Source organism: Macaca nemestrina, chromosome 2, assembly GCF_043159975.1.
Source record: "Macaca nemestrina isolate mMacNem1 chromosome 2, mMacNem.hap1, whole genome shotgun sequence".
Classification (NCBI taxonomy): Eukaryota; Metazoa; Chordata; class Mammalia; order Primates; family Cercopithecidae; genus Macaca; species Macaca nemestrina.
In genome coordinates, this window is record NC_092126.1 from 116,493,643 (window position 1) to 116,517,216 (window position 23,574).

General features: G+C 40.2%; 1 protein-coding gene across 7 annotated transcripts in view; it reads right to left on the bottom strand.

The window, feature by feature from the left end:
• The window catches only part of LOC105480565 (Scm like with four mbt domains 1), a 150,043-nt gene that overhangs the window by 32,509 nt on the left and 93,960 nt on the right, over nt 1-23,574 (bottom strand). For 6 of the 7 annotated variants that reach the window (XM_011739637.3, XM_071091899.1, XM_011739635.2 and 3 more), the window contains 2 exons: nt 18,889-18,983; nt 3,404-3,644 (listed from right to left, as the gene is read on the bottom strand). In XM_011739637.3, coding sequence (XP_011737939.1) covers nt 3,404-3,644; nt 18,889-18,983 — 336 coding nt within the window. The remainder of the gene's footprint in view (nt 1-3,403; nt 3,645-18,888; nt 18,984-23,574) is intronic. The other variant, XM_071091902.1, reaches the window with a different exon arrangement.

Here is a 23,574-nt window from a genome sequence, read left to right on the forward strand (position 1 = left end):
TATCCTGAGAAGAAGAAGAAATGCATTAACTCTAGACACTGAAAAGGCCAAGAAACACAAACCCAGTGACAATGAGCACACCCAGGTCTCTATTTATCTTATCTCCACTGCTTTACCTATGTTCTTTTTTTTTTTTCTTTTTTTTTTTTTTTTTTTTGAGACGGAGTCTCACTGTGTCGCCCAGGCCGGAGTGCAGTGGCGCGATCTAGGCTCACTGCAAGCTCCGCCTCCTGGGCTCACGCCATTCTCCTGCCTCAGCCTCCAGAATAGCTGGGATTACAGGCGCCCACCACCACGCCCGGATAACTTTTTGTATTTTTAGTGCAGACGAGGTTTCACTGTGTTAGCCAGGATGGTCTCTGCCTCCCAGGTTCAAGCAGCCTCCTGCCTCAGCCTCCCGAGTAGCTGGGACTACAGGTACATGCCGCCATGCCCAGCTAATTTTTATATTTTTAGTGGAGAGGGGGTTTCACCATGTTGGCCAGGCTGGTCTCAAACTCCTGACCTCAAGTGATCTGTCGGCCTGAGCCTCCCAAAGTGCTGGGATTACAGGTGTAATCCGGCTACCATGCTGGACCATAATTCAGGTAAACCTTACAGAAATGAAAGAGGCCTTGTAATACATACTGAAAGGCATTACTATGTATATAGTAAAATCAAATGAGGGCAGCTACATCAAAATTGTTCTAATGAAAGTACTGAACTTTAAAGCAAAAATAACACCATGGCTATTTAGGAAAAAGACCAAGTTTCTTACAAAGGAAAGAAAACAAGATTTTCATCAGAGTTATTAACAATGGTTTATGCCAAAAGACAATGGAATGTAACATATTTAAGAAATTTAATGAAAGAGAAAATATGAGAGAAGGATTTTATATCTAGCCAAACTGAACTTCAGATCTAAAGGCTATATACAAACTGTTATGAACAGGTAAGAACTAAGTAATATTGTTCCCATGAGCCCTTTCTAAGGAGTCCACTAGGGAATGAGCTTCAGATGAGCAAATTAATGAGGTAACATTAGCATGAGAAATGGTAGTGAATTAAATATATATATAACTATAGAACTTAAACTAAATGATGGTTGTAAGGGAGATACTATGGTATATAATAGCTGCATGCTCTGAAAATGTAGTTACAGTATTACTATAAAAACTATGGGACAAGAATGTGGAAAACGTGAATAGTTGTATAAGCCTACTCATTGTCTTAAAAAAAAAAAAAAAAGCTTTCTTGCCATGTAATTTAACTATTTAACTTTTAAGTGTTAACTGGGAGTAAAAGGATATTACCTGAAATGAGATGCTGAAGGAGAGGAAACAGCTTATAGCTAATTTCAGTATTGTTTATAGAAACAACAACAAAATAGAAAGTAGTCCAAAAATAGAGGACTTAAGGCCAGAAGTTTGAGACTGGCCTGGGCAACACAGCAAAACTCTGTATCTACAAAAAAAAAGTTTAAAAATTAGTTGGGTGTGGTGACACACACCTGTAGACCCAGCTACCTGGCAGGGATGAGGTGGGAGAATCACTTGAGCCCGGGGGTTCAAGGACACAGTGAGCTAGGATCATGCCAATGCACTCCAGCCTGGGTGACAGAGCGAGACTCTGTCTCAAAAAGTAAAATAGAACGAAATTATTGTAAATGTTATTGGAATAGCTGGTAAAAACTGAATAAGGGCCGAAAACTGAATAAGGGCCAGGCATGATGGCTTATGCCTGTGGTGCTAGCTATTAGGAAGGCTGAGGCAGGATAATCACTTGAGCCCAGGAATTGGAGACCTGCCTGGGTGACATAGCAAGACCCTGCCTCAAGAAAATGGAAATGAAAAATAAAAATACTAGAAAGTGATATAAATATAAAAATAAGACTATGTTTATTAAACAATGTTTCTTTTAAAAAACTGAGTACTATCTGTAGATTAAACAACAGTATCGTATCAAAGTTAATTTCCTCATTTTCATATTTTACTGTGACACAAATACTTTGTTTTCAGAAATATATACGGCATTTTTGAATAAAAGGGCATCATGTCTAAAACTGACTCTCACATGGTTCATTAAAAGAACATATGTAAAGCAGCAGAGACAAGATAAAGTAAACATAATATATATCAACATTAACAACATTTGGAGAAACTTGGCAAAAAGTCTCCAATAATTTTCCATATGATTCTTATAACTTTCGGTAAATCTGAAATTATATCAAAGAAGTTAAAAGAAAAATACCAAAAGTCAGGTGTTTTCATTATTTTGAGACAGCGTCTCACTCTGTCATCCAGACTGGAGTGCAGTGGCACGATCTCAGCTCACTGCAACCTCCACCTCCCAGGTTCAAGTAATTCTCCTGCCTCAGCCTTCTGAGTAGCTGGAATTACAGTCGTGCGCCACCACACCCGGCTAATTGTTTCGTATTTTTAGTAGAGACAGGGTTTTGCCATGTTGGCCAGGCTGGTCTCGAACTCCTGACCTCAGGTGATCCACCCGCCTCAGCCTCCCAAAGTGCTGCCATTACAGGCATGAGCCATCCCACCCAACCAACTCAGGAATTTTCTTAAATCCAGAGTCCTCTTATCTTTCCCCACCTTCATCTCACCCTTCTCTTTCTTTTGCCTTTATTTAGTCTCTCTTCTGCTTAATTTGGTTTCTACTCCTTCTGGAGTGGTGCTTGATTTGGTTCATTTAAGAGTTCCTAATTACCAGATTGCTTGAGGGTATGAGGAGAGAGGACAATAAAAACAAAAGAAAATCAACAGCACATCAGTCTGGCCCAAAGGACTTAAAAACAACCAGATCTACAAATCTCCAACTCAGAGAACCTCACAGTCTGAAAGGATGATAAGCAGCTAGTGTTCCCTATGAGCATCGTAAAAACCTGAGGCTTTATGGAGCAAAGAAAACAATTTTAAGGCCGGGCGCGGTGGCTCAAGCCTGTAATCCCAGCACTTTGGGAGGCCGAGTCGGGCGGATCACAAGGTCAGGAGATCGAGACCATCCTGGCTAACACGGCGAAACCCCGTCTCTACTAAAAACACAAAAAATTAGCCGGGCGAGGTGGCGGCGCCTGTGGTCCCAGCTACTCGGGAGGCTGAGGCAGGAGAATGGCGGGAACCCGGGAGGCGGAGCTTGCAGTGAGCTGAGATCTGGCCACTGCACTCCAGCCTGGGCGACAGAGCGAGACTCCGTCTCAAAAAAAAAAAAAAAAAAAAAAAAAAAAAAGAAAATAATTTTAAAAGACAGGAAAATGTGTACTATTCCTTATAAATATTTTCACTCAAAATGCTAACCTAGAAAAGCTGGGTAAACCTATAGGCTTGAGAGACGGAAAACCTCAAGATTGTGGACAATCCAAATTTTCTTACAGCAAAATCATGTCACGTCTTGATAGGAAGTATTTCATTACCTTCTGGGGCTTCAAGGGTCTTCTTATTCTGCTCACACCACCCAATGGGGTAGAGATCAGCCTTCCTGATGTCACACCAGAAATCTGCTCTCCGATCCTCCCCATAGCCATCATAGCGGAGAAGGAGCAACTGTTCACAGGTGGTGATGATGGTGGCAACCCAGTAGGTTTCAGGATCTGTTCTCACAGCCACCTCCAGCTTCATCCCAGGAGCAAATCCATTTTGCAAACGTGTGTCCACCTTAACAGGGAAATGTTATTAAGCATCAGACAAGTATCTTAAATGAGTATTTATTTGACCGATGTTCTTTTTTAAGACTTAGAATTCTGAAGCACTAAATGCAAGAACATCTCAAGGAAACCCTGAGAAATTCCAATTCTAACTTACAGAAGTAATCCAGACAAAACAAACGAATAGCAATATTGCTCTGCTCCATCTGACAATGAAGGAACTCAATATTTTCACCAAAGCAGTCTATAATGATTGCAGAAAATGCTTCCTATTAAGTATATAAATTACTAGTCACTATTTTAATAGCTTTCAACCCATTGTTTTCAAGAATGATTTTTGCATCCATCAACAGGAAATTTATGAAGCTAGAAAAGTGAAAAGACAAAAATAAACCATAATGATAATAAATTAGTAAAATATGTACCATACACAGGGAGCCATAATTCCCAGTTTCCCTACAAGTCTATGTTTCCACCAATTACTCTTAAATAATATTTAATAACATCCCCCTTTCCCTCTCAAAACTGTTCTAATTTAGATGAAACATTATATGGTCACAAAGGTCTGGGTTAGCAAATCTGGAACTATTAATACTTTATGTGTATACCAACATTAAATAAATATACTATGAATAATAAAAGCCAGGTTTCTCACCATGGGAGAAAGAAGTGACAAATAAGCAAAGGGAACCCTGTGGTGGTGGACTGAAATCAGACATATCTGAACAGGGACATGACGACTGACTGGCAGGCAGATAGAGACAGACAGGCAGATAGATAGATGGATGAATGGATAAAGAAATGAACGAATAACAGAGATAGAGACAACCATACACATGTTTTTCCCAACTCTGTCAATTAAGAGGGACTACAAAAATGACAGCTAGTCACAATAAGCAAATATAGTGTACAAATTTTGATTTATTTCTTTTCTTTTTTATTTTTGAGACAAAGTTTTGCTCTGGTTGCCCAGGCTGGAGTGCAGTGGCGCGATCTCAGCTCACTACAAGCTCTGCCTCCTGGGTACAAGTGATTTTCCTGCCTCAGCCTCCCAAGCAGCTAGGATTACAGGCGCCCGCCACCAGGCCCAGCTAATTTTTTGTATTTTTAGTAGAGACGGGGTTTCACCATGTTGGCCAGGCTGATCTGAACTACTGACCTCAGGTGATCCACCCATCTCAGCCTCCCAAAGTGCTGGGATTACAGGCATGAGCCACCACGCCCGGCCTCTTTTTCATTTTTTTAGACAGGGACTGGCTCTGTCACCCACGCTAAAGTGTAGTGGTGCAATCTCGGCTCACTGCAACCTCAAGTCATCCTCCCACCTCAGCCTCCTGAGTAGCTGAGACCACAGATGTGTGCCAACATGCCTGGCTACTTTTTGTATTTTCTGTAGAGACAGGGTATTGTCATGTTGCCCAGGCTGGTCTCAAACTCCCGAACTCAAGCAATCTGCCCATATTGGCCTCCCAAAGTGCTGAAATGAGTCATGAACCACTGTGCCTGGCCCAAATTTTTTATTTTTAAATACCATCTTCCAATAAAAAAACAAACAAACAAGGACTTCAAGGAAAAAAAACCTTATTCTGATTCTGAGATAGGAAAAATACAATTAGAGCCTGGAATATCTTGTGATGCCAGAAAGTAAGGAAATGATCAAAAAATGGGAGTACGTTGAAGGAACATACAAGACAACTAGAAGGATCTCACTGGCTACATGTGGGACAATTTGAGCAATAAAATAAATAGTGAGAGTAATGCATTATAACTAATAGATTTAAATAAGTATCCATGAGTCCACACTGATATAAATAAACAGGGGAGAGGGAACAGATCTTCCTTAGAGTAGAAAACCAGTTAATAAATATTGGGGAAAAAAAAGATAGAAATAGAAAATTACTAGTAGACAAACACCACAGAGATAAACATTGCAGGAGCCGGGCGCAGTGGCTCATGCCTGTAATCCCAGCACTTTGGGAGGCCGAGGCAGGTGGATCACAAGGTCAGGAGATCGAGACCATCCTGGCTAACACAGTGAAACCCTATCTCTACTAAACATACAAAAAAAATTAGCCGGGCGTGGTGGCAGAACGGAACGGAAAGGAACAAGGAAAGGAACAAGGAAAGGAACAAGGAAAGGAAAGGAACAAGGAAAGGAACAAGGAAAGGAACAAGGAAAGGAACAAGGAAAGGAAAGGGAAAAGGAAAGGGAAAAGGAAAGGGAAAAGGAAAGGGAAAAGGAAAGGGAAAGGGAAAAGGAAAGGGAAAGGGAAAAGGAAAGGGAAAGGGAAAAGGAAAGGGAAAAGGAAAAGGAAAAGGAAAAGGAAAAGGAAAGGAAAGGAAAGGAAAGGAAAGGAAAGGAAACGAAAGGAAAGGAAAGGAAAGGAAAGGAAAGGAAAGGAAAGGAAAGGAAAGGAAAGGAAAGGAAAGGAAGGGAAAGGAAAGGAAAGGAAGGGAAAGGAAACGAAAGGAAACGAAAGGAAACGAAAGGAAGATTAAAAAAATAAAAATAAAATAAAAGAGATAAACATTGCAGGCAAGAATTATTGATGGATTCTAAAATACTATGATGAGAAACAGGGTATCCGCAAAATCTCAAAGGTTCTCCCAGTAAGATTCTTGTTAACTTTAAAGGGGAAAACAGCAATATTACAGTGAAAAAATCTGGCAGATGTCATGTAACTAACCAAAGTTTGCATCAATATCATGTATCTCTGATTTCATACAAGATAACTACAATATCATTCCTACAACATTATTGCCAAATCTGCACAAATTCAATCCAATCATGAGAAAAAAACAAATCCAAATTGAGGAATATTCCACAAATAATTGACATGCAATATAGGCTCATCAAAAATGTCAAGTCCATGAAAGACAAAGAAAGAACGACGAACTGTCATATACCAGAGGAGACTATGAAGACATGACAAATAAATGCAATATGGCAACCACAGTCACTGGAAAATGCAAGTGGAATCCTAGAGACAGCCAGAGACGGAAAGTCTCACATTCTGTGTAAAAGTCTTCCCCCGCTAGTCACTACCTGTTCTATCACTATCCTAAACACTATGGTTAATATCGACTATGTTTCCACACTATGTTAATTAAATTATGCAGTATGAATATTTTTTGAGTGGAGCTTCTCTTGTCGAACATTACTTATATGAATACATCACAATCTATTCAGTCCACTTCTACTAGTTACTAGGTATTTGGGCAGTTCACAGTTTTGGGAAGCTACAAATAATGATGCCATAAACATTTTTGCTTGTCTCTTGGTACATAGAGACTTGAATTTCTAAAATAGATAACCAAACTGTTTTCCAAAGTAGTTGTACCAATTTAGTTTCCGAATAGCATATGATAAATCCTTTTGCTCCATTCTTTTTTTTTTTTTTTTTTTTTTTTGATACAAAGAGTCTTGCTCTGTCACCCAGGCTGGACTGCAGTGGAGTGAGCTCGGCTCACTGCAAACTCCACCTTTCAGGTTCAAGTGATTCTCATTCCTCAGCCTCCCAAGTAGCTAGGACCACAGGCATGGGCCACCACACCTGGTTGATTTTTGTATTTTTTGTAGCAACAAGGTTTCACCATATTGGCCAGGCTGGTCTCAAACTCTTGGCCTCAAGCAATCCACCTGCCTCAGCCTCCTAAAGTGCTGGGATTACAGGCTTGAGTCACAATGCCTGGCACCTTTTGCTCCATTCTAACCAACATTTTTGTATTTTCAGTCTTTTTCACATTTTTTTTTTCTTTTGAGACGGAGTCTCGCTCTGTTGCCCAGGCTGGAGTGCAGTGGCGTGATCTTGGCTCACTGCAAGCTCTGCCTCCCAGGTTCATGCCATTCTCCTGCCTCAGCCTCCCGAGTAGCTGGGACTACAGGAGCCCACCACCACGCCTGGCTAATTTTTTGTTTTGTTTTTTTTTTTTTTTTGAGACGGAGTCTCGCTCTGCCGCCCAGGCTGGAGTGCAGTGGCCGGATCTCAGCTCACTGCAAGCTCCGCCTCCCGGGTTCACACCATTCTCCTGCCTCAGCCTCCCGAGTAGTTGGGACTACAGGCGCCCGCCACCGCGCCCGGCTAGTTTTTTGTATTTTTTAGTAGAGACGGGGTTTCACCGTGTTAGCCAGGATGGTCTCGATCTTCTGACCTCGTGATCCGCCCGTCTCGGCCTCCCAAAGTGCTGGGATTACAGGCTTGAGCCACCGCGCCCGGCCAATTTTTTGTATTTTTAGCAGAGACGGGGTTTCACCATGTCAGCCAACATGGTCTCGATCTCCTGACCTTGTGATCCGCCCGCCTTGGTCTCCCAAAGTGCTGGGATTACAGGCGTGAGCCACCACGCCCAGCCCCCTTTTTCACTTTTAACCATTTTGGAAGGTGTGTCATGTATCTTATTGTAATTTTAATTTGCATTATCTGATTATTAAGTTGATAACCTTTATATTTATTAGTCATTTAGATTTCTTCTTCTGGGAAATGCTTAAGTTCCTTACCCATTTTTAAATTCTATATTGTGGACATCAGTTCACTGACAGTTGTTTGTGTTGCAAATATTTTTCTCATTTTCACTATGATGTCTTTTGATAAACAGAAGCTCTTAAATTTATTGTAGTCTAATTTATCAATATTTTTCCTTAAAAAGTAGTGCTTTTTCTATGTATATACATTTTTTGGGGTTTTTTTGTTTTTGTTTTTTTTCCCTGAGACAGAATCTCCTTCTGCCGCCCAGGCTGGAGTGCAGTGGCGCGATATCAGCTCACTGCAACCTCTGCCTCCCGGGCTCAAGTGATTCTCCTGCCTCTGTCTCCTGAGTAGTTGGGACTACAGGCGTGCACCACCATGCCCGGCTGTTTTGTATTTTTAGTAGAGATGGGGTTTCACCATGTTGTCTAGGCTGGTCTCAGAACTCCTGACCTCAAGCAATCTGCCTGCCTCGGCCTCCCGAAGTGCTGGGATTACAGGCATGAGACACTGCACCCAGCCGCTTTTTCTGTATTGTTAAACAAATCTTCTCCTATCCTTAAAGGTCATAAATACAACAAACTATATTATTATGTGTAAGCCTATCATAGTTAAAACTAACATCCACCTGGAATTAATGAAGTTAATACGAAGTTAAATATGGGTAAGGGTTTATTTGTTTCAACATGTGTATACAATTAAACCAGCACTTTTCTTGACCACTATAAGTCATCACCTTTGTAAGAAATCAAGTGTGCCTACAAAAGTGGATCTGTGTCTGATTTACTTTTCCTTAGAGGAGCACTATGCTATCCTAATTAAACTCGGTATCCAGCATAGCAAGTCTTCTCATTTTGTCTTACTCCTTAGGTGTGTCTGGCTATGCTTGATCCATGATACATCCATATAAAAATCAGAATCAGTTTGTCAATTTCTACCTAACATTATATATATATGTATTTCTTGGAATTTAATTTGTTTGCAGTAAATCTACAGATCTAGTGAGGGATCTTTCCAATAATGACTCTCTCATTACATGAACAAGGCGTATCCATTCATGTATAAAGGTCTTTATTTTACATCAGTAATGAATTGGAGTTTCCTTACAATTATTATTAATATTTTTGGAAACAGGGTCTCTCATTCTGCCGCCAGACTGAAGTACAGCGGCACAATCTTGGGTCACTGCACCTCTGTCTCCTGGGCTCAAAGGATCCCCCTGCCCCAGCCTCTGATGTAACTAGGATTACAGGTGTGCTCCACCATGCCTGGCTAGTTTTTAATTTTTTTTTTTTTGTAGAAAAGGTCGCACTATATTGCCCAGGCTGGTCTTGCATTCCTGGACTCAAGCAAATTCTCCCACCTTGGCCTCCCAAAGTGCTGGGATTACAGGTGTGAGCCACTGCACCCAGCCTCCTTGCAATTTTTTTTACATTTAATCCTAGACATTTTACGTTTTTGATGTTACTGTATTTTCATTTAGTTCCAAATATTTCAAAGTTTCCCCTGAGATTGCTTCCTTTATCCATGTGTTATTTACAAGCGTGTTGTTTAATCTCTAAGTAACTAGGGACTTTCCAGCTATCTTTCTGTTATTGATTTCTAGTTTAATTTCACTGTGGTCTGAGAGCACACTGTATGATTTCTATTATTTTAAATTTGTTAAGGTGTGCTTTATGGGCCAGAGTGTGGTCTATCTTTGTGAATGTTCCATGTGAGCTTTAGAAGAATGTGTCTTCTGCTGTTGTTGAACGAGTCTATAGATGTCCATTATATTCAGTTGATTGATGGTGTTGCAGAGCTCAACAATGTCCTTACTGATTTTCTGCCTGCTGGATCTGTCCATTTTTGATAGGAGAGTGTTGAATTTTCCGACTAATAATGTTGAATCCATTTGTTTCTCCTCGCAGTTCTACCGGGTTTTTTATTCATGTATTTTTACATTCTGTTGTTAGGTGCATACATTTTAAGGACTATTATGTCTTCTTGAAGAACTGACCCCTTTATTATTATGTAATGTCCTTTTTTTTTGAGACCGAATTTCGCTCTTGTTGCCCAGGCTGGAGTGCAGTGGCGTGATCTCAGCTCACCGCAACCTCCACCTCCCGGATTCAAGCAATTCTCCTGCCTCAGCCTTCCTGAGTAGCTGGGATTACAGGCATGAGCCACCACACCCAGCTAATTTTGTATTTTCAGTAGAGACGGGGTTTCTCCATGTTGGTCAGGCTGGTCTCGAACTCTCAACCTCAGATGATCCACCCACCTTGGCCTCCCAAAGTGCTGGGATTATAGGCATAACGTTTTTCTTTATCCCTGATAACTTTCCTTGCTTTGAAGTCAGCTCTGTCTGACATTAATATAGCTACCTACTCTTTTTTTTGTTTGTTTTTGAGACAGAGTCTCGCTCTGTTGCCCAGGCTGGAGTGCAGTGGCGTGATCTCAGCTCACTGCAAGCTCGGCCTCCTGGGTTCATGATGTTGTCCTGTCTCAGCCTCCTGAGTAGCTGGGACTACAGGCGCCCGCCACCACGCCTGGCTAATTTTTTTGTATTATTAGTAGAGACGGGGTTTCACTGTGTTAGCCAGGATGGTCTCGATCTCCTGACCTCGTGATCCGCCCGTCTCGGCCTCCCAAAGTGCTGGGATTACAGGTGTGAGCCACCGCGCCCGGCCTACTCTTTTTTTTTTTTTGTTAGTGTTAGCACGGTGTATCTTTCTCCATCCATTTACTTGTAACCTATATGTCTCTTTATATTTAAAGTGCTTTTATTATAAACAACATATAGTTGGGGCATATTTTTTGATCCACTCTGATAATCTCCGTCTTTTTAACAGTGCATTTAGACCACTGACGTTCAAAGTGATTACTGATATAGTTGGATTAATATCTACCACATATGTTAGTGTTTTCTATTTGTTGCCTTGTTCTTTGTTTCTATTTTGTCTTCCACTCTTTATCTGCCTTCTGTGGTTTTAAATAAGCATTTTATAATATTCTGCTTTGCCTTCTTAGCATATTATATTTTTCTAACTGTTTTTAGTAGTTGCCCTAGAGCTTACAATATACATTTAAACTAATGCAAATCCACTTGGTGATTTTAAAAAAACCCTTATAATAACAATTCTAATTCTGCCATTTCTTCCCCTGTATCATTGCTACCATTTATATAGATAAGCATGCCTTAGCACATATTTATACATAAGCATACATAATCAAATAAATTGTTGCTGTCATTACTTTTTTTTGTTTGTTTTTTGAGATGCAGTCTCGCTCTGTCACCCAAGCTGGAGTGCAATGGTGCAATCTCAGCTCACTGCAACCTCCGCCTCCCAGGTTCAAGCAATTCTCCTGCCTCAGCCTCCCAAGCAGCTGGAATTACAGGCACTCACCATCATCCTTGTCTAATTTTTGTATTTTTGTAGAGACGAGGTTTCACCATGTTAGCCAGGCTGGTCTTGAACTCCTGACCTCAGGTGATCCTCCCGCCATGGCCCCCCAAAATGCTGGGATTACAGCCATGAGCCACCGTGCCTGGCTTCTATCATTATTTTGAATAAACTGTTACATGTTCCCTCAATAAAGAATAAGAAATATTGGGACAGGCATGGTGGCTCATGCCATAATCCCAACATTTTGGGAGGCCAAGGCAGGAGGTTCACTTGAGGCCAGGAGTTCAAGACCAGCCTGGGCAACGTAGTAAGACCCATCTCTACCAAAAAATATATATATTTTTAAGTTAGTTAAGCATGGTGGTGGGCATCTGTAGTCTCAGCTACTCTGGAGGCTGAGGCAAAAGGATTGCTTGAGCCTGCTGCAGTGAGCTAGGATCACACCACTGCACTCCAGTCTGGGCAACAGAGCAAGACTCTTATCTCTAAAAAAAATTAAAAACAAAAAGGAGAAGAAGAAAAAAAAAAATCAAAGGTTTTCTTTTGCATTTTAAAATTCCTTCTTCAAAACAAAAAAAACCACACACATTCCTTCTCTAACACTCTTTTTTTTTTTTTTTCTTCCTCAGAAACCATATGCAGGCAAGGACAGAGAGGAGTGAAATACTTAAGGCATTTAAAGCAAACAGCCACTAATTTAGAACTGTGTATCAAGCAAAATTATCCTTAAAAAGTACTAAAGATTTTCTCAGGCAAACAAAAATTAAGGGATTCTGTCACTAGTAGACCTGCCTTACAAGAAATATTAAAATAAATTATTATTATTATTTTTTTTTTTTTTGAGATGGCATTTTGCTCTTGTTGCCCAGGCTGGAGTGCAATGGCACAATTTTGGCTCACTGCAACCTCCGCCTCCTGGGTTCAAGCGATTCTCCTGCCTCAGTCTCCCGAGTAGCTGGGATTACAGGTGCTTGCCACCATGGCTGGCTAATTTTTGTAGTTTTAGTAGAGAAGGAGTTTCATCATGTTGGCCAGGCTGGTCTCGAACTTCTGACCTCAGGTGATCCGCCCACCACAGCCTCCCAGAGTGCTGGCATTACAGGCATGAGCCACCGCACCTGGCCCAATTCTTTACAAAGAAGGAAAATTATATCAGGCAGAAACTCAGATCTACATAAAAAAAGGAAGCACATCAGAAAAGAAATAAAAGAAGGTAAAATAGAATCTTTAATTTTTCTTTTTACTTTTTTTTTTTTGAGACTGAATCTACTGTCGCCAGGATGGAGTGCAGTGGCACAATCATAGCTCACTGCAACCTCAGCCTCCAGGAGTCAAGCGATCCTCCCACTTCAGCCTCTCTAGTAGCTAGGACTTGTAGTACATGCCACCACGCCCAGGTAATTTTTAAATTTTTTGTAGAGACAGGGTCTCACTACATTGATCAGCCTGGTGTCGAACTCCTGGGCTCCAACAATCTTCCCACCATGGCCTCCCAAAGTGCTGGGATTACAGGCATGAGCCACTGTGCCCAGTCTAATTTTTCTTATTCTGAATTGAACTATCAGATAATTGCTTGTTCAAAATAATAATAGCAACAAAGTATTTGGTGATCATAGCTTATGAATATTATAGCTTATAAATTAATGAATGACAGCAATGTTATAAGAGACATGAGGGAGGAATTGGTAATACTTTGGTATAAGCTACTTGCACTACCTGTGAAGTGGTATAGTGTTACTTGAAAGAGGACTTGGATTAGTTGTAAATGTACACTGCAAACTCAAGGGCAACCACTAAAAAGAAAATAGAAAACATGTTAAGAGCACAGTGTTAAGTTAAACAAGACAGACAAAAAAGAACAAATATTACACAATTCTTATGTGAGGTACACAGAAAGAAGAGAGGTTACCGGGGTGTCAGGGAAGGACAGAATAGAAAGTATTTAGTGTATACAGTTTCTACTTGAGATGAGAAAAAAAAGTTCTGTTGATGGATGTACAACATTGTAAATGTAATTAATGTCACTGAACTATGCACTTAAAATTATTAATATGAGGTCAGGTACAGTTGCTCACACTTGTAATCTCAGAACTTTGGGAGGTCAATGCAGGAGGACTGCTTGAGCCCAAGGGTTTGAGACCAGCCTGGGCAGCACAGTGAGACCCTGTCTCTACAAAAAAAAAAAAAAAATTAGCCAGGCATGGTGGTGCATGCCTGTAGTCCTATCTGCTCAGGATGCTGGGGTGGGAGGATTGCTTGAGCCTAGGGGTTCAAGGTTACAATAAGCTATGATTGCACCACTACATGCCAGCCTGGGCAGGGTCTTACTTTTATAAGATCCTGTCTATAAAAATAAATAAATAATTTTTAAAAGTATTAAAATGGCAAATTTTATGTATATATTACAATTTTTTTTTAATGTAGTGGTTGCCGAAAGGTTTTCAATATGCATCTTTAATTACAGTCTACTTACAAATGACATTTTACCACCTCACATGTTATATAAAGATCTTAGAATGGTATACTCCCAATTCTCTTTTCCATCATTTGTGTTATTACAGTTACATATGCTATACACACACAGTAAATTTCTACTAGTTTTGCTTCAAAGTTATCTTTTAGAGATACTGAAATTAAGAAAAAATGAACTTTGTATCTATCTACATTTATACCACTCCCATAATTCTTTGTGTAGATCCAAGTTTCTGTCTTATATCAAATTCCTTCTGTCTTAAGAAGTTTCCTTACTGTTTTTTGTAGTGCAGGTCTCCTGGTAATAAATTCCCTTACTTTCTGTTTTCCTTTAAAAAGTCTTTATTTCTCCTTCACTTTTGGATGAAATTTTTGCTAGATATAGAATTTCAGGTTAAGTTTTTTCTTTCAACATCTTAAAAATCTTACCCAACTATCTGGGTTGCATAGTGTCTGAAAAGAATTTTCCTCTTTCTCTTTGGTTCTCAGTAGTCTGAATGTGATGTGTCTGGGCAGGTTTTATTTGTTTAGTAATTATTCTGTTTGCATTCTCTGAGTTTCTTGGATCTGTGGTATAGTATCTTTCTTTTCTTTGGAAAATTGTCCATCTCATCAAATATCTTTTCCTCGCTCTTTTTCCTTCTGAGATTCCAATTACAAATATATTACACTTTTTGATATTATCTCACACTGTTGGTTGCTGTGGTCTCTTTTAAATTCCCACTCTTTTTTTCTCTTTGTATTTCAATCTGGGCTATTTCTAATGATCTGTCTTCAAGTTCACGGATCTTTTCCTCAGTTAATCTACTGGTGAGCCTACCAAAGGCATTCAACTTTGTTATCACATTTTTCATTTCTATTATTTCTATTTCATTTTTTCTAATACCTTCCACGTCTGCAGGAATTCCTTTTCTGTTCATGCATGTTCTCCACCTATTCTGCTAGAGCTTTTAACATGTTAATCACAGTTTTAAAATTCCAACATCTAGGTCATATGAGTCTAGTTCTGTTGATTGCTTTGTCTTTTGACACTTTGCTGTTTGTCTCTTGTTTCTTTATGTGCCCCATAACATTTGGTTGGAAGTCAGACATTATGTATAGAACAGTCAAGACTGAGGCAAATAGTATTTATGCCTGGAAATGGGCATGTTTCTTCCTTTCTTAGGCCTTTAGTTTGAGAGAGAAAGTTAAGTTAATCTAGTCGGAAGTGAAGCTGGATTTGTGTTTTATTGTTGCTATGGTGCATTCACAAGTACACCACAGGCTCCAAATTCCTCTAGTATTATCTAGGATTTAGGGTATAGCTCATTTGCCAAAGGGTTTTTCTTTTTATCTCAATGTCTGCTGTTCCACCCTCAGATTTAGGTCTTTTGTTGGTGACTGCACCTCAGAGACCATCTCTTTCCATGCTCTTGCCTCTCCCATACAACAGACCGCATTTTTCAACACTCTAACTTGGTGGTGAGGAACAGGTAGGGGAGAGTACTCCCTGAGATTCAGCCACAGTCTTGGAGGCTCTTTGCCCCTGGGTCTAGAGGGTGAGAACTTCTCAGTGATCCTACCTGTCCCTCAACCTCAACTGCAGGGAATCCATAATGCTACAGTATGTATTCCTATCCCTCTCCCAAGGTACAGAGGGCTTATTTTCCCTTCTATTCTATTTTGCGGGTATAATAGGTCTGTATCTTTGTCGCAGGATTATTAAGAGTTTGTAATCCCTCCCTAACAGTTTAAAGTTTTTGCCCTAGAGCATGTAGGTAACACTTAGTGCCTTTCCCACAGCGGGTGCCTTTCCTTCCACCAGAATGCACATGAACAAGGCTTTTTCACTCTTTGAGACGCTTTCTCCCTGCAAATCTGATTGATCTCTAATTCCTCCTTCCTGTGTTCCAAACTGGATCCTGTAAAACTCTTGCCATAGGCCTGCACATCCATCTCCTTTGATTTGGAGATCTGAGTTCTACCAGCTTTGCCTATGATCTGCTAGCCACAAGCATCCCATCTCAGAATCTTCCCACACTCACGCGTGATTTTCACTGTATTTGGCAGCCCTTCACCACAGATTACGATTCAGATTTACTAATATTTCCTACATTTGACAATAAAGAAGTTTTGCATTTGTTTTCCACTCTCCTGGTGGCTTTGTCATTCAAAGAGGAAGAGGTGAAATCTGTTTCTTTAACATGACTTTTTTAGAACCAGAATCTTTGTAAGAAAATTTTATCTCCATTTGAATATCAGTACAAATAAATAAGCTTGGGTACGCACATATCAGAATAATAACAACATCAAAAACAAGAATTCGAAGGTATTACATAACCACTAAACAGGCTTTCCATGTTAAAAAAGAATACTGAAAACAATTACAAAAGATTAACCTCCTGGCTAACACGGTGAAACCCCATCTCTACTAAAAAATACAAAAAACTAGCCGGGCGAGGTGGCGGGCGTCTGTAGTCCCAGCTACTCAGGAGGCTGAGGCAGGAGAATGGCGTAAACCCGGGAGGCACAGCTTGCAGTGAGCTGAGATCCGGCCACTGCACCCCAGCCTGGGCGACAGAGCAAGACTCTGTCTCGGGGGAAAAAAAAAAAAAAATGATTAATCAATTCAATATGAAATAAAATCCTTATCTGAAATATGTAATTCTCACCACTTTAAGAGCGATATAAATGAACAAAGAATAATCAAAAAGGGCAGCTAACATGACTGGGTTTTTACATATGGAAAACTAAAAATAGTAGGACTCCCTGGGCATGGTGGCTCACGCCTGTAATCCCAGCACTTTGGGAGGCCGAGGCAAGCGGATCACAAGGTCAGGAGATAGAGACCATCCCGGCTAATATGGCGAAACCCATCTCTACTAAAAATACAAAAAATCAGCCAGGCATGATGGCAGGCGCCTGTAGTCCCAGCTACTCGGGAGGCTGAGGCAGGAGAATGGCGGGACTCTTTAGCATATAAAGACAACAGCTAAAAGAATATGGTCAAACCTCACAAAATCACAGACAACACTGACTGTGCGTCAGTGTCTTCACAAATCTTAGAAAAAAAGAACTATGCCCCATGGAACATTGCTATGGGCTAAACGGTTCACCCCAAAATTTATATGTTCAAACCCTAACCTCCAGTATGACTGTTTAGATATAGGCCATTTATGAAGGTTGTCTTAGTCCATTTAGGGTTGCTATACCAAAATATCTTAGACTGGAAAATGTATAAACAACAGAAATTTACTGCTCACAATTCTGGAGCCTGGAAACTCTAAAATCAAGGCTCCAGCGGATTCAGGATCTGGTGAGGGTTCGCTTTCTGCTTCAAAGATGGTGCCTTCTCTCATAACGGCGCAATCCCATTTATGAGAAAAAGCCTTTATGGCCTAATCACCTCCCCAAGGCCCCATGTCTTCATACCACTGCAGTTGGAATTAGGTTTCAACATATAAATTTTGGAAAGGCACAAACATTTAGAGGTCAGAAGGATGGAGCCCTGATCTAACAGAATTGGTGTCCTTTAAGAAGAGACACCAGAGAGCTCTTTCTGTTTCTACCATGTGAGGACACAGCAAGGTGGCAACTATCTGCAAGCCAGAAAGAGGGCCCTCACCAGAAAGCAGCTACACACCTAGGCTTTCAGTCTCCACAACTGTGAGAAGATAAATGTCAGTTGTTTAAGCCACCTAGTCTATGACATTTTGCTATGGCAGCCCAAACAGACTATGACAAATATGAAATAAGTAGTTAGAATTAATTATTCTGTGTGTTTTAAGAGGGAGTTAGAGTAAACAGGTTAAAAACTAGGTCTAGGATGGACAGAGTGACTCACGCCTGTAATCCCAGCACTTTGGGAGGCCAAGGCGGTAAGATTGCTTGAGCCCAGGAGTTTGAGACTGGCCAACATGGTGAAACACTATCTCGACTAAAAATTAGCTGGCTGTGGTGGTGCACACCTGTAGTTCCAGTTACTTAAGAGGCTGAGGTGGGAGGATCACCTGAGCCCAGGGGATTGAGGCTACAGTGAGCTGTGATGGGCGACGGACTGAGACACTGACTGCCCCCCACCAGAAAAAAAACCTAGGTCTAGATATAAACTATGAACAAAATTTGGGGTACTTTCTTACATTCTAAAGTCATTACACAGGGCAATTATGTTGTCACTGACAAAGCATTAAACTGGGTTGTTAGGGCATAAAACCAAACTGCACAGGTCACTAATACGACATGTAAGTATGTATGTCATACTTTTGTTCTGCTCAGTAAGAGTGACAGCAAATAATGCTACTGAAATTACTTTCAATGAATGCAACAAAGTAAATGCAACAAAGTGCAATAATTTTTTTCAATTTATGACAAGGTTTTTTGACAAAAATAAAGGAATGTTCATAAATGGTCAAAAAGATAAGTCATACATTGAGTGGCAGAAAATATACAAAACCAAAAAGGATTTTAGAATATGGCAAGTGTGACCGGGTGTGGTGGCTCATGCCTGTAATCCCAGCACTTTGGGAGGCCAAGGCAGGCGGATCACGAGGTCAGGAGATCGAGATCATCCTGTCAATGGTGAAACCCCGTCTCTACTAAAAATACAAAAAAATTAGCCGGGCATGGTGGCAGGTGTCTGTAGTCCCAGCTACTCAGGAGGCTGAGGCAGGAGAATGGCGTGAACCTGGGAGGCGGAGCTTGCAGTGAGCCGAGATCACGCCACTGCACTCCAGCCTGGGGCACAGAGCAAGACTCCGTCTCAAAAAAAAAAAAAAAAGAATATGGCAAGTGTTCTTACTAAGCGTGGCAGGAGGGCAGGAGGAAAGAAAAAGCTCTTAAATTCTTTCAAGTACCACAAATTAAAATAACTTTAAATTCTCTAATGATAATACAGAGATTCGAAATAAAGGGATATAACACCAATAAGGCAAATATAGTTATTGCTTACATGTTTAAAAGACCCATAGGGAACTGCTGTGGACCCTGTTTCTTCTAGATAATCTTCCCAGCTTAATTCTATCTCTTCCATACCAGAGCCGGCATCTAGAATTAAAAATAAAACAAAAACAGGTGAATCCCAATTAAAGAAAACCCAAGGTATAAAAACATAAACCTAATAAACCTAACTTTACAGAATTTACTTCACGACTGATTTTGCACAAAATAATTAAGTGGGGTTTTTTTGTTTTGTTTTGGTTTTTTAAATGATAGGTGCCCTTAGTGCACTGATTGTCAACGAATCTTCACAGAACAGCAGTTTGACATGCTATCTCTTGCTGAAGAGGCACCCAAATCTGCTATCTCTTGCTGAAGAGGCACCCAAATCTAGATTTCACCCAAATGGATCATATAAAACTGGTGGGAGTATAAACCATTACTATCACTTTGGACTGAAATTTAGTATTCTAATGTCAAACATTGAAGATACTTAATAAGCATTTCAAACTTTTTTCAACTTGATCCTTTCTTAGCACTCTCTGAGTGAAAGATACTCCTAGTAAATATTTTAGCTTAATCAAAAAAAAGTGTCATTATCCTTGCCTCCCTTCTTTTTTCTCCATACCTTATAAACAATCCGTAGAAGAATTCTGTAGGTACTATCTTCAAAATATATCCAAAAGCAAGAAAGATCTCCTAACGTCACAACTAAATCAACTAGAGAACCAAGAGCAAACAAACCCCAAAGCTAGCAGGAGACAAGAAATAACCAAGATCAGAACGGAACTGAAGGAGATAGAGACACGAAAAACCCTTCAAAAAAATAAACAAATATAGACGCTGGTTTTTTGAAAAAATTAATAAAATACCCATAATCCCAGCACTTTGGGAGGCTGAGGTGGGCAGATCACTTGAGGTCAAGAGTTCGAGACCAGCCTGGCCAACATGGTGAAACCCCATCTCTACTAAAAATACAAAAATTAGCCAGGCATGGTGGCACATGCCTGTCATCCCAGCTACTCAGGAGGCTGAGTCAGGAGAACTGCTTGAACCCAGGAGGCAGAGGTTGCAGTGAGCTGAGATTGCGCCACTGCACTCCAGCCTGGGCAACAGAGCGAGATTCCATCTCAAAAAATAAATAAATAAAATAAAATAAAATAAAAACTCTCAATAAACTAGGTATTGATGGAACATATCTCAAAATAATAACAGCCATTTATGACAAACTCACAGCCAATATCATACTGAATGGGCAAATATCATACTGAATGGGCAAAAGCTGGAGGCATTCCCCTTGAAAACTAGCACAAGACAAGGATGCCCTCTTTCACCACTCCTATTAAACATAGTATTGGAAGTTCTGGCCAGGGCAATCAGGCAAGAGAAAGTGAGAAAGGGTATTCAAATAGGAAGAGAGGAAGTCAAACTGTCTCTGTTTGCAGATGACATGATCCTATATCTAGAAAACCCCACTGTTTCAGCCCAAAAGCTTCATAAGCTGAGAAGCAACTTCCGCAAAATCTCACAATACAAAATCAATGTGCAAAACTCACAAGCATTCCTATACACCAACAACGGACAAGCAGAAAGCCAAATCATGAATGAACTTCCATTCACAATTGCTACAGAGAATAAAATACCTAAGAATACAGTTAACAAGGGAAGTGAAGGACCCCTTCAAGGAGAACTACAAACCACTGCTCAAGGAAATCAGAGAGGACACAAACAAATGGAAAAACATTCCATGCTCACAGACAGGAAGAATCAAAATATCATGAAAATGGTCATACTACCCAAAGTAATTTATAGATTCAATACTATTCGCATTAAACTACCACAGACATTCTTCACAGAATTAGAAACAAACTTTTACATTTCACAGGAAACCAAAAAAAGCCAGTATAGCCCAAGATAATCCTAAGCAAAAAGAACAAATGTGGAGGCGTAACCCTACCTGACTTCAAACTATACTACAAGTCTACAGTAATCAAAACAGCATGGTATTGGTATAAAAGCAGACACCTAGACCAATGGAACAGAATAGAGAACTCAGAAATAAGACTGCACATCTACAACCATCTGATTTTCAACAAACCTGACAAAAATGAGCACTGAGGAAAGGATTCCCTATTTATTAAATGGTGCTAGGAGAAATGACTAAGTCATAAGCAGAAAATTGAAACTGGATTCCTTCCTTACACCTTATACAAAAATTAACTCAAGATGCATTAAAGACTTAAATGTAAAACCCAAAACTATACAAACCCTAGAAGAAAATCTACTCACTAACATTCAGGGCATAGGCATGGGCAAAGATTTCATGACAACAGCAATCGCAACAAAAGCAAAAATTGACAAACAGGATCTAATTAAACTAAAGAGCTTCTCTACATAGCACAAGAAACGATCACCAGAGCAAACAGACAACCTATAAAATGGGAGAACATTTTTGTACTCTCTCCATCTGACAAAGGTCTAATATCCAGAATCTACAAGGAACTTAAACAAATTTACAAGAAAAAAACCAACAACCCCATTAAAAAGTGGACAAAGGACATGAATAGACACTTTACAAAAGAAGACATTCATGCGGCCAACAAACATAAAAAAAAGCTCAACCTCACTGATGATTAGAGAAATGCAAATCAAAACCACAATGAGATACCATCTATTGTCAGTCAGAACAATGAGTATTAAAAAGTCAAGAAATAGGCTGGGCAGGGTGGCTCATGCCTGTAATCCCAGCACTTTGGGAGGCCGCAGCAGGAGGATCACTTGAGGTCAGGAATTCAAGACCAGCCTGGCCAACATGGTGAAACCCCATCTCTACTAAAAATACAAAAATTAGCCAGGTGTGGTGGCATGCGCCTGTAATCAAATCTACTCAGGAGGCTGAGGCAGGAGAATCGCTTGAAGCTGAGAGGCGGAGGTGACAGTGAGCAGACATCACACCACTGCACTCCAGCCTGGGTGACAGAGTGAGACTCTGTCTCAAAAAAATTAAATTAAAAAGTCAAGAAACAACAGATGCTGTTGAGGCTGCAGACAAATAGGAATACTTTTACACTGTTGGTGGGAATGTAAATTAGTTCAACCATTGTGGAAGACAGTGTGACAATTCCTCAAAGATCTGGAACCAGAAATACCATTTGACTCAGCAATTCCATTACTGGGTATCTACCCAAAGGAATATAAATCATTCTATTATAAAGATACATGCACACGTATGTTCATGTAGCACTATTCTCAATAGCAAACACATGGAATCAACCCAAATGCCCATCAATAATAGACTGGATAAAGAAAACCTGGTACATATACACCATGGAATACCATGCAGCCATAAAAATGAACGAGAGTATGTCCTTTGCAGGGACATGGATGGAGCTAGAAGCCATTATCTTCAGCAAACTAACGCAGGAACAGAAAAGCAAACCCTACATATTCTCACGTATAAGTGGGAGCTGAACAATGTGAACATATAGACACATCGGTGGGGGTGGGGGGGAAATACACATTGGGGCCTGTCAAGGGGGACAGGGGGAGGGAGAGCATCAGGAAAAATAGTTAATGTATATTGGGCTTAATACCTAGGTGATGAGTTGATAGGTGCAGCAAATCACCATGGCACATGTTTACCCATGTAACAAACGTGCACATCCTGCACATGTATCCCGGAAATTAAAAACAAACAAAAAACATATCTCAAATCGAATCACTTCCCACCATATCTACTGGCTATCTCTAGTCCAAGGCCTAGCCACATTATCTTCCACCTTTCAACTGCACTTAAAATCTAAAATCTGTGGGACACTAAAAAGGCTGTACATGACCTGATCCCTGGCTGCCCACCCTACCACTTTATCCCCAGCCAGACTCTCCATGCTCACAACACTTGGGTGACAATGAGGTTCTTGCCATTCTTTAATCATAGTCTTTCCACAAAGTCTCTACATTTGTTATTCCTCAGCTCAAAGAATCATCTCCCAGTGTCCTTCATGCTCCCTTTCATTCAAGTCTCTACTCAAATGTTCCCCTTCAGAAAGGCAACAGTATCCATCTTTCGGCTCTGCTTCCCTTTTCTTCATGGCATTCATTCCTATTGACAATATACCTGTTAGATCATAAACTCCATAAAGTCAGGAATTTGTCACCTAGATTCTTAAAATACTCTTGTTAAGTGAGCAAAGACTCAAGTACTCTATAATCCAATAATCTCACTTCACATAAACTCCCTAAGAGCAGAGATGGTTGTTTTTGTTTTTTTCTTTTTCTTTTTTTTTGGTGGTGGTTGTTGTTGATTGACGTATTCCTCTGCCCAGAACAATGCTTGTTATATAGAAAATTCCAATAAACTGCTGAATGAGTACACCCTAGGGGAAACCATACTCCACATGACCACAAGGAGGTAAATATAAGGATGTTCATCACAGCAGCATTTGTATTATCAACAAACTGGAAGCAGTAAGTAGAATAGATAAGTTATGGCGATCCTTCAATGGAATACTACTATACAGCAGTTGAAATGAATGCTAGTGTTGACAGAGATAAGTCTCAAAAACACACATCAAGCAGAAAAGGCAAGTGCAGAATGAAAAGCACAGCTAGATACAACTTACATTTCAAAACAAAACTTTTTAGTGTAATGTTTATGAATACATGCATATTAATATAAGAGTGTAAAGACAAGGATGAA